General features: G+C 41.0%; 1 protein-coding gene across 12 annotated transcripts in view; it reads left to right on the top strand.

Moving 5' to 3' along the window:
* Positions 1-7323, top strand: part of RUFY3 (RUN and FYVE domain containing 3) — a 75343-nt gene extending 68020 nt beyond the window's left edge. For 2 of the 12 annotated variants that reach the window (XM_040625456.1, XM_008693186.2), the window contains exons 15-18: positions 847-911; positions 3236-3263; positions 4038-4106; positions 5876-7323. In XM_040625456.1, coding sequence (XP_040481390.1) covers positions 847-911; positions 3236-3263; positions 4038-4106; positions 5876-6019 — 306 coding nt within the window. In that variant the 3' untranslated portion in view covers positions 6020-7323. Of the gene's footprint in view, positions 1-846; positions 912-3235; positions 3264-4037; positions 4107-4694; positions 4760-4836 lie in introns of those variants that run through there. The other 10 variants (XR_005833553.1, XR_005833552.1, XR_005833554.1 and 7 more) reach the window with 10 other exon arrangements.
* Positions 7324-12201: the final 4878 nt, after the last annotated feature.

Raw genomic sequence — 12201 nt, 5'->3', positions numbered from 1 at the left:
TTTATTCAGTTTAGCGAACATGAAATGTACTTAGCAGGCCTTAAAGAGGTTTACTTAAATTCTTGGCCTATCTTATCCCGCTTTTCCAGTGAGGCCTGAAGTTTCTCATTCTTGAATTGCCCTGCAGTAGGGGTTCCAGGCGTGTAAATATTGCATTAACCTCCTTTCCTTGACACTTGAATGGTCTAAGAATGTGCATTCTATTTTTGGAGGCTGATGGACAGCAGCTCAAGACAGACAGCAGTGTGTGTGCCGCAAAAAGAATTTGTCACTAAAACTGCCCGGGCGGAGCTTACAAGCCTTGGTAGAAATGCACTTTGGAACTTTACATTGGTCCTTCAGAGTAGAAAACTCCTCAAGTTGTATGGGCTGCGTGAGTTGTCATGGCGTCATGGCAGCTGCGCGACTGAGTGTCCAGAGGATGACGGTCTGCCTGATGTGGCGGTGCTTGGTTTTCCCAGTTTTCCAGAGCTCAGCTGGGAGTGGGGGTTGGAGACAGATAGAGATAGACAGAAGTAACTAAGATCCCCTAAGAAGTAACTGATACCTTGAGGTCACTTCATAAATAAATAGGATATATTCTGAATTTTATTTGAATTACAAGAGTTAAGAAGGAAATATCTACTCTGAAAAATCATTTTTTGCAAACTCTATCAGAATAATTTGTTAAGAAACTACTTAGAGCAAAGAATGAGGGAAAATAGCTTGGAAGTTAAATTCCGTCCCTAACAAAAAAGCTGCTTAATTTTATACCTAAGCTAAGACAGTACAGAAGAAAATGTCTGCAATGTCATCACTGTTCAGCATTCTAAATAACTAATAAATTGGGCTGTTTTCTTTTGGCAGGATGGGAAGCACAAAATTCAAGAGGAAAATGTTAAACCAAAAAAGGCCCTGGACAAAAGCCACAGGTGTTTGTTAATAAAGTACTAACAAAGATATAAAGCTATTTTGGGGTGGTGGAAAAGAGGGAGCTTTTGATATGTATTGGCAACGGCAGAGACCAGACACTGACTTGTAATATTAATACTCCAGAAAGACATTTTGAAGGGGGAGTGAATAAATCAACCAGAGAACACATATTAAACCAAACCCACTTAGTCCATTTCAGAAGTAAGAAGGGTGATCAAGCTGTCCTCTGACTCTTCCCTGGTTAATCCCCAGACTCAAACGATCACTGCAAAGATTATTTCTCATCTTTACTGGACTGGTATCACAAAGGAATGAAGTACCGGTCATAGCAGTTCTTAGGTCCTTAAATGTACTCGAGTATGGCTTGTTTCCACCTACATGCTACGTGAAAGGCGGCTATGTTTCAAATCCTCTAATTTTCTTTGTGTCCTTTCTCTTAAGGGTCTCAAACAGCTTAACTGGATGCCTTTTTCTTAACTCTTCATCTGATCTGCTCACTATGAAAACCATAGGATTGTTCAAGGAAGTTGACTTTTAACAATTATTCAGCAGGTGGAAATATAACAAAGTAGTACATAGTACCACTGCATTAAAAAACGGAGGGCCAACTGTGTAACCCTCTGGAAGAGCCAAAACCATGGAAACAGTGGTTGCCAGGGGTTTCGGGGGCTATGCATGGATGAGCACAGAGGATTTCTTAGGACAGTGAAAATACTTACTTGGTACTGTAGTGGTAGATACATATCCTCCATTTGTCCAAGCCCTTAGAATGTACAACGCCAAGAGTGAACCCTAATGCCAACTGAGACTCTGAGTAGGTATGATGTGTTAATGTAGGTTCATCGATTGTCATATCGTTTACCCCCTGGTGTGGAATGTTGATATTGGGGGAAGGTGGGAGGGCAAGCAGAGTATATGGGAAATGTCAGTACTTTCTGCTCAGTTTTGTATGAACCCAAGACTGCTCCCCAAATCAGTCTAACAACAACAACAGCAAAGGTTAGTAACAAGAAAGATACCACAGAGGGGTTGGAGAGCGCTATACAGCATACATTTTTGGCAGCTGTCCCTGTCCAGGCTTTGATGCCTCGAGAATGGGGTAGTGTGTCACCTGAGCAAAGTCACTCCTGGGGAAGATAAATCACATTGTCCCAACAAAAGACTCCTTATGCAGGTCCTTGGCCTCTAAGACCAGAACGATTCCAAAGCCTTTAAGTTTACTCCCTAAGAGAGCATGGTCTGGTCCGGAACTAACCTTAAACTACCCTACAGACCAGCATGGGCCACTGAAAGAAACCAGAAAGGCTATAAAATTAACGAGGGCTTAAAAGAGTCTTTCAGAATCAGCCCCGTTCCAGACTAAAATCAAGTCATTTACAAGCACTCAGGAGCACCGTCCACGCCAGCCTCTGATTTCGGTCCTAGGAAGATAAGACAACACAACCTTATATCTATATTGCTCTCTGCAGCTTAAATAGTGTGTTTCACATTCATTATCTGCTTAAAAATGTAATTCTCCGGGTGAGAAAACGGAGGAGCACAGAGAGGCATGATGGCACACCCAAGTGGCCTCTACTTATCATGTCTTCTTGGTTGAAGTCCTTTGCTCTACATAATAGCTGCTTCCTGAGCCTGGCCCAGCCAGAACAATAATCCTAAAACATAGGTTTCTTGTGGTCCAAGGAACAGCTTGGAAACTTGGTCACGCTGGTGGTCACGCTGCCCCTCAGTGGAAGAGAATCAGAGCCACTGTGGATCTGTGGTTTATTATCCCCAGAACTGCTTCTCCTCTTAAATTCTGTTCCAAATTGGGAAAATCGGGGTGAGCTCAGCTAGGTCTCAGGAAGAAATAGTTCAGCTTGAATGGGTACTGCCGTGACGATCTCATTCATTCCTCTTGCCCTGATTAATTTGCTGAAGTTCATATTTTCAGGACATTTGGAAGAGGGGACTAATACACGACATGTAATGGATAGATTTCTTTAATACCATAACGGAAGATAGTAAAATGAATAGCATTGGCCATTGGAGTTTTACAGGCTGGGATACAAATGCTAAACTATTTTCTTGGTAGTAAAAACGAAGCATACACTATAACTCCAAGTCTATTTTTAAACAGGAACCATAATGTAGGTCAAGGATCAGATTCTGCTAATAGATTTAACAACCAAAATTTCCTCTCCTTGGGGGTCAAGATTAACAATTATGCCAGTCCCAGCAACATAAAAGAACCATGGTATTGCTTTTTCTGTGCTTTTGAAATGATTCATATAGAAATATAGTAAGTGTGCTGTTTGTTCCTGTTTTTAATTTTCCATCGTAGGCTGCAGGCTCACCGTGTGGATGAACAGGTAATGGAGTCTCCTGTCCTCAGACATCCTGTATGAATTCTGTAGTTGGCTGGACCATCCCTAGCTGTACACAGGCAGCGTGGAAAGTCGCTGAACGCACACAGGCCCCTGGGGCCCATCCTTTTAACAGTATCCTTAACAAACATGCATTTGCCTGAACCTGTCACCGGAAGTAGCAGAGCTCTGAGAGTAACTAAGTAAACAGCAGGTCTCACTCCTTACTAGAAATTCTCTTTGCCATACTGTGGGACCTGACAGAGCTCACTCTACCTCTTTTTCCCTTGGTTTTCCCTTCCATAAAACAGAAAAAATACTTCCCGATCACTGGGAAATAAATATAAATGGTTGCAAGATACTTTGCAAACATGAGGATACGACAACCACACGAGAAAGATGATAAACGCAGCTATGACTGAGCCACCCTGTCATTTATCCAGTGAGATATAAAAAAGCCTACTGCTTTCCATTCTCGATGATACAGTAGGACAAGAGGGATGCGACTTTTTTTAACTTTCTACTTCACACTTGTATCCTTGAATTTTCTTCTTATAAATAAAATTGCTTTCCTTTTTTATAAAAATGAAGAGTTCCAAGGATATTGATGGGATTATCAGAGCTGTATTAAGGTGTTGGAACCATATGTAATTTGTTTCTTTAGTTTCCAGATAGTCTGTAGTGTGGTTCTCCTCATTTTGTAGCTAAAAAAACGAATATTCTGAAAGTCTTAATATTGCTGGGGGTAAGAGAAACTAACAGGCTCCATATGTGGTTTAGGATCAGCCGCTGCTATCTGAAAAGCCGCAGACGTGTCAGCTGTGCCAGGAAGATGGCAGCCGAACGAAGGTAATAGTGCTGTGACCCAAACAGGTTCTTCACGGGGATGTCCCTTGCAGTAATAGGGATTTTGCTCTGTAGAGTACAGAGCGGGGAGAAAAGCAAAAGGAAGCAAGCGTTTATAAAATATCTCTTTAAAAAATAGGGTTTCTTTTTTTTTTAGTCATAGTCATGTCAATAAATCTCCATTAAAATAAATATAATTTTTTAAAAATAAATTTATAACTAAATGTTTGAGTGCCTATTGTGTGGAGTGTGCTATTTCACGCGCTGGAGAAAGAGTAACGAACAAGCATGGACCAAGTAAGTCCCTGTTGTAAAGCTTATCTCCTTTGTGCCATCAGTTTATAGATGGAGGACCTTGGGCTCAGAGATTTTAAGTATATTTCTCAAAGTTACTCAGGTCATAAGTGGCCAAGCCCAGGCTGCAACCTGACTTTGGCCCCAAAATCTGTACTCTTCTAATACTTCATCCTGCTTAGAACAAATCAGATAGTTTTGGGGGAGGGGGAGTCTTTGAATTATTTGGAGAATCAGCCTCTGCAAGGGAAGTGAGCTCTCCACCAAAACCACTTGCTTTCCCCCTCGGATCCTCAGGGGTCTCTGGCAGAGCACGTCCGCAGTTCCTTAGAGTGGGCAGAGTGAAGGAGTGTTCGGATACAGTAAGTGATCTGAGCCAGATCCTGACCCGCTCGCACTGGTACCCCCCTCATGTAACATGGTGCCCATTTCATTGTAGATGCTCAAGAAATGGACAAATGACTGTAAGAAACAAGTGCTTGGAAGAGATAAGGAAATGTGCCCCAGTTCTGGATTGCAACATGCATGCTGCCATTTGTGATCTTGCTGAATTTTAACAAGCAAAATTATAATATGACCTAGTCTTAAATAAGCAGAATCAGATAAAGATGACCTGCCTTTATAGAATTGGTATGGGAATTCTAGAAATATGTCCCAAAATAAAGAAACTGCTAATCCAGTTCTGGCTTTTCTAAGCCATGCAGAGTAACTGCAGTATGTCAGAGGAAAATTCCTCTTGGGCTTTCAAATAAAAGTGACCCCTTACCTCTACTGCACGCTCAGGAAGGTGAATTGTTTGGGAGACAGTGGCATCATTAACGGGGGAAATTACTCTCCACAGCCGTTATATTGGGACCCTTGGAGCTACTGTGTGCACTACCCCTGTCACAGCCTTACCAGTGACACTGCTGCCCTGCTGCATGATTGAAAAGGCTTCATTAACAGACTAATTTCCCTATAAAGAGAATGCAGGAAGCTGCGCTCCTGCTGCCCTGATAGCCCGAAGGGTGCTTAGAGAGCATTCTCGGAGAGCATTAAGTGCACCAGTGTATTAGGAATGTGCTGTTTCGGTTCATGCTCACCCAATTTTTAATCCTAGGCTGGCTACCCCATCCGCTGCTAGGTCACTCACTGCCTGCCTTATTTGGAGTATTCTTAGGTACTTAAAAACTAATTTTAGAATTAGCCCACATAAAAGTGGATGTAATGAATGAAAGTAGTCTAAAGATAAATTATTTGTGTATTATCTGTTCTTCAGAATTCTGTGGCGCGGCTTCTCCCTGTTTAGATCTAAGAATTAGACGGTAAGCTTCTTTGTAGACAGAGATGGTATTTGGTGAGCTTCTGGCTGGCACGTAGCAAACATGCGGTCAATACTCGATTGGGCGTTGAGCAGTTACCATATTTGGCCTTTGTAGCCCATGCACCCGTGTGCTCTGCCCTTCTGTTTCGCACCTAACCTCCTCTTCTCCTTGTAGAACGTGTGTAAGAACTGCAGAGGAACTTTCTGTAATGCCTGCTCAACAAACGAACTGCCTCTTCCTTCAAGCATCAAGCCTGAGCGAGTTTGCAATCCCTGCCACGAGCATCTCATGAAACAGTATTCCACCAGCCCGTCGTGAGACTCGAAGCCAAGACCCGGACCGGTGTTTCCCCCCGTGTTAGATGGCAGGATCTCCTAGAGCCCAGAACTTAGAATCAACTCCAGCACTGATAGGAATGATTTAAATAAACCAGGTCCAGGGAGAAAAGGCAGTGGTTGGGGGTGCTGGAAGTTTTGCTCACTTTCCCTAATGACTGTATGAATAAAAGTTACTCAGTTGAGCCTCTCTCTTCTAAATCTAAACAACCCCACCTTGAAGGCTTTATTTTATAGCATGTCTTTGGGGGAGCTATTCATTTTTATGAATAGTGATTACACTGGCGTGGATATAATAAGAGAGAGGGTCCATAGAGATAAGAAAAAGAAAAAAGAAAAATTATCATCACCCCCTATTACATTTGCAAATTCAAGGGGGAAAGATAAATGTTAACTGAGATCAAAATGATAGATGTTTTCTATCATCCCCAGGTGCTGCTAGACAAACGGTTTCCTCTTCACGCCCACTAACTACCTCTTTAAAGTATCTCTACCAAACTGTGAACCCAAACTCAGGGAAAAGAAATGAAAGAGTAATATACATTTTGACTGTACTGAAAACAATGTAATTTATTATAGTTTCAGGACCAGAAAGGTCCCGGCCTCCAAGTGTTTTCAGTATCAGAACCGGAGGAGCATTTACGTTTGCTGTTTCTCCACTTAGCGACTTCAAAAGTAAACATCTGCTCTTTTCAGAATGTCCTCCTGCAAAATAAAAGCCAACTCCCTTCCTAGGCCTTCCCTGCTCTCCTGAGTCATAATGAAATTGTGTTTTAAAGATAGGTTTGACTTCTACAAATAGGAGGTGGTATTGAAAGCAAAGCTTAGTCAGGTGTAAAGTAAAATTTAATATATCCATGGCTGAGATCAGTTAGCTCAGAATATTTATTAAATTTTCTTGAATAAAGGGTACCTTCTTCTGAGCCAAGAATTAGATCTGGTAGACAGGTTTCTTGGCAAGTGAGATACTTAAACATCTCTTCATAACAAACCCTTTGGGGGAAAGAGGGGGGAAGCCCATTCCACAAGGGAAGGAAACAGTGGTATGTGCTATTTTGATTATGTTACATGTGTCTAGATTGTCGATTCCAATTCAGACCTAAGAAGATATGATTCTGTAACTATTTAGGATTCTGGGGTGGAAACATCCTGGAACCATGATACTTGATAAATTCTCCTCAAAAGGGTTATAGCCTGGGAAAGAGTTGTTATTCTGGAAGTCTGGCCTGTTACATGGTAAAGCTGAGCTTTAAGAGTACTAGGAAAAAATAAAACCTAATAATTCTAGCCTAGGTTGTTGACTTTTTTTTCCCCCTTTAAATAATATGTGTGTGTGTGTGTGTGTGTGTGATTCTTCAACTTATTTTTGGCCACCTACATGTTTTGAGCACTATTCTAGGTGCTACAGGTAATAGGGGGAATTATCCTAAATTAGCAAAAGCTATTTTATAATTAGTTTTGAATCAGATTGAAAAGACGTAGCTCTATACCTGGAATGTGAGGAAGAATAAGTAATTAGCCACTTGAGATTTTATCGTGACTTACACATAAAGCTGCTTAGCCTCTTTTTTATTCCAACAAAACTCCAAAGATCTCTTAGTAGTGCAGCTGTCTGCAAAAGCAAGGGAACCAAGTCATGAATGCCTTGACTTCATGTTAGTTCCATCTTCCTTAAAAATTGTGCTTTCCACTACTCAGTGTAGCATCAACAAGAAAACCATTCTTAGAAATAAACAACCAAAGAGGCAAAAGACTTGCACACTTAAGACTACAGAACATTGCCTAAAGAAATTAAAGATAACAAATGGGGGGACACCCCATGTCTATGAATTGGAAGACTTAATACTGTTAAGATGTCAGTATTACCCAAAACCATCTACACATTCCATATAATCCTATCAAAAATCTCAATATTTTTTGCAGAAATAGAAGCATCCATCCTAAATTCATATGGAATCTCAGGGGACACCCAAATAACCAGAACAATCTTAAAAAAAAAATGGAGTTCTCACTTCTGATGTCGAAACTTAGTACAAAGCTACAGTGATCAAAACAGTTTGATTAAAAAATATATATATATATGGTACTGGCCCAAAGACATAGACCAACAGAATAGAAGAGAGAGTTTAGAAATAAACTTTCACATATATGGTCTGATGATTTTTGAGAAGGGTGCCAAGACCAAATGAGGCTTAAAGGACAGTCTTTTCAACAAATATGAGAAAATTGGATGTTCACGTGCAGGGAATAAAAAAAGTGGGACCTCTACTACAACATATATAGATATTAACTCAAAATTGTTCAAAGATCTAAACAAATGAGCTAGAACTAGAACTCATACGAAAAGAAAACAGGAAAAGATTTGTGACATTAGATTTGGCAATAATTTATTGGATAAGACACCAAAAGCACAGGCAACAACAACAAAAGTGACCTGGGTTGGACTTCATCAAAACGGTGGAGAAAGTGGAATTCCTGTGCATTGTTGGTAACAGTGCAGCCACTGCAGAACAGCAGGACGGTTCCCGAAGAAATTACCACGTAATACAGCAATCCCCCTTCTGGGTATACTATACGCAACAGTGAAAGCAGGGACTCAGACAGATCTATACACTTGTGTTCATAGCAGCATTTATAATAGCCAAAAGGTGAAGCAACCCAAGCGTCCACCAATGAAAGAATAAACAGAATGTGATAGATACATAAAATGGAGTATCATTCAGCCTTTAAAAGGAAGGAAATTCTCATCCCTACTACTACACCGATGACTCTGAAGGACATTGTAAGTGAAACAAGCCAGTCACAGAAAGACAGCTAGGACTCGTATGAGGTCCTTAGAGCAGGCAAATTCAGACACAGTAGAATGGTCATTGCCAGGGGTTAAGGGAAGAGGGAAGTGGATACAGAATTTCGGTTGGAGAAGGTGAATACAGGTTGGTACACCGCTCTGTCTGCTGAGAGGGTTTAGAAGCCAGCTCTCGGTAGCAGTGGGCACAACCCATACCCAATCTCTTATGAGAAACTAAAGCTTGGGGTTTGTGTTTTTGTTTAAATATTTTGACAGCACAGCAAGGGGAGCAGCAGGCGGAGGTAGAGGGAGAAGCAGACTCCCCGCTGAGCAAGGAGCCCAATGTAGGGCTCCATCCCAGCACCCCAGGATCACGACCTGAGCCAAAGGCAGACACTTAATCGACTGAGCCACCCAGGGACCCCTAAAGCTTGGCTTCTAACACTATTCTCCACTAAAAGGAACCAAGGCTCTTTGAAGAAATGGCTGATGCTAGGTCTGGAATATCTTGTAATGCCAGAAAGTAAGGAAGTAACATAAAAACCAAGGGATGGGGGACATTGAAGGGATACAGAAGCCAATAAAAACTCCCAGTGGCCAAAGCCGAAACAGTGTGAGCAACGAAATAATGTAGTATAGGATTATAAACCAAAATACAAAATATGTATGAGTCCATACCGATACAAAAGCTCATAAACGAGTGAGGGGGAAGTGGCACATCTACACAGAAAAATCCCAAATGATTTATGTAGCTTCTATTCCTTCAAGGAGAGGAAGCTTAACTTCCCACCTCTTGAATGTGGGCTGTGCTTAGTAACTTGCACAATATAGAAAGTACAGTCTTTAAAAAAGTACAATATAGAAAAAGAAAAAAGGAAATTTATAGTCACGTAGCAACACTATCTTGGCCAGGTGATCAAAATTGGTGTTAGTGGTAAGTCACACGGCTAACATGAATCTTCGATAAGATGTAGTGAAAATGGCACCCCTGGGTTCTTCCTCCCCAAATCCTATAACCCCACTGTAACCAAGAGAAAAACCTCAGAAACCTCCGATTGAGGGACATTCTACAAAATACCTGACCAGTCAGTACTCCTTAAAATTGTCAAGGTTATAAGAAACAAGAAGGTCAGAGGTTAAAGAGACATGATGACTAAATGTAATGTGGTATCCTGGAACAAGACAGGTATGAGGAAAAGCCAATAAAATCTAAATGAAGTGTGGAATTTAGTTCATGGCAACGTGCTAACATGAGTTGTGACAAATATACTGTAGCGATGTCAAGAGGTGAACAATAGTGAAACTAGATGAGGTACATACAGGAATCCTATTTTTGCAAGTACTTTTGTATACCTAAGACTACTCTGAAATTAAGTTTACTTAGGGGGCACCTAGCTGGCTCAGTTGGTGGGACATGCCTCCCTTGATTTCAGGGTTACGAGTTTGCGCCCCACGTTAAGTGGAGAGATTACTAAAGAAAAAAATCTAAAAAAAAAAGTTACTTAAATTTAAAAAAGGGTACTTTCATACTCATAACTATAGGTCTAACCTTATGGAACTTAACTCCCTAAATGCTGTTTAAGTTATTTCCAAATAGAATTTTCCTCAGAATGAGGATTTTAAGTCAGATTTATAGCTCAGTGTAAGTCAAGTTAATAAAAAAGTATGGCGAAACTCAAGAGAATTTAACCATTCTGTGAAAGGACTCCAAGTATGGACTAGTGATTTTAAAGTAGTTCTCAGGGCCATTGTCTATTATAGCCTCATTTTAGCTTTGCTCAACAGAAAATATAGGCCCTTTTTAAAGAATTGTATTTCAGGGGCACCTGGGTGGCTCAGTCTGTTAAGCGTCCACCTTCGGCTTGGGTCATGACCCCAGAGTCCTGGGATCAAGTCCTGCATCAGGCTCCTTGCTCCGCGGGGTGTCTGCTTCTCCCTCTACCTGCCACTCCCCCTACTTGTGCTCTCTGACAAATAAAATCTTAAAAAAAAAAATTGTATTTCAGAAGTGACCATGTTTTGATTTATAGTAAAACACCTTTCAAATAACTTACCCTAATATATCCCTTTAAAGGTCCCTCAAGTCAAATCTTAAGGATTCTCAGACATTTGTTGGCTTGGGGATTTGTCAATTATCAAGATCTTTTATTCTCAACATCCCTGAGGACAACTTTGTTAACACATGAATTACTTTTGTAGAAGAGAATTTTGTCAGAATGTCAGTCTACAAGTCAGAAATCAAATATCTAACATGCACAATTTCTACACCTAGAATAAAAGGCAAATTTTATTCAAAGACAGCATATTAAAATGTAAAATTAGTTAAAAATAGAGCCAGTGACCAGTTGTAAGCATTGCTGAGGATGCCAGAGTCCTAAAAGTTAATAATTAAGCTTGGTAAAGAGCAAGCACTCAGGCCTCCAATAGGCAGATAGGGTAGAAAAGTAGAAGCCCCAGGTAGCAACAATGCCTCAGCATCTGGGGGTGCTGCTTTCTGACACAATAGCATCATTCATATCCAATTATAAGGTCTATCAAAAACAATTTAAGTTAAAGCAGGTTAAAAATCAGCCCATTATTATAACTTGTATTCCCCCATTTGCTTTCTTGAGGAGACCAAGAAATGGATATTAACAGCCAGCCTGTCGGAAATTGTGAATAACTCAATTTGTCTTTAACTCTTGGTTTTTATTCCCAAATGTCATTGTCAAGGGACAGAAAGCACGGTTGAGAGCCTCTTTAGTTCAGTTAGAACCAGGTATGTTTTTTTTTTTTTTAAAGATTTTATTTATTTATTTGACAGAGAGAGACAGCCAGTGAGAGAGGGAACACAAGCAGAGGGAGTGGGAGAGGAAGAAGGATTCCAGCAGAAGAGCCTGATGTGGGGCTCGATCCCAGAACGCTGGGATCATGCCCTGAGCCGAAGGCAGACGCTTAACGACTGCGCCACCCAGGCGCCCCAGAACCAGGTATGTTTTGGGATCATAGGTCTTTGAATATACTTGTGAAATTTCACCTGTGGACTTCAAATTCAGTCTGGATCATTTTAAAGACTTTTTCTTAAATGTACCATGGAGTTCCTTGTGAGTTTCACTGAGTCCACTCATATTCTAGTCTACCCTGGCTTCCATGTCTTTTCACCAGGTACTTTCAAAATCATTTCACTATAATGACCTGATTCTGACACAAAACACAGCAGCCATAAAAGAGGAGATTTAAGAGTTGTACCACACAGCGGTGCGTGGATGGCTAAGCTGGTTGAGCGTTTGCCTCTTGATTTTGGCTCAGGTCATAATCTCAGAGTCGTGGGATCAAGACCAGTGTCGGCTCCATGCTCATCATGGAGTCTGCTTGGGATTCTCTCTCTCCCTCTCCCA

Source organism: Ursus maritimus, unplaced genomic scaffold, assembly GCF_017311325.1.
Source record: "Ursus maritimus isolate PB19 unplaced genomic scaffold, ASM1731132v1 scaffold_8, whole genome shotgun sequence".
In the NCBI taxonomy this organism is placed as follows: domain Eukaryota; kingdom Metazoa; phylum Chordata; class Mammalia; order Carnivora; family Ursidae; genus Ursus; species Ursus maritimus.
The sequence above is the reverse complement of the archived record's forward strand: the minus strand, read 5'-3'. Positions and strand labels throughout refer to the sequence as shown.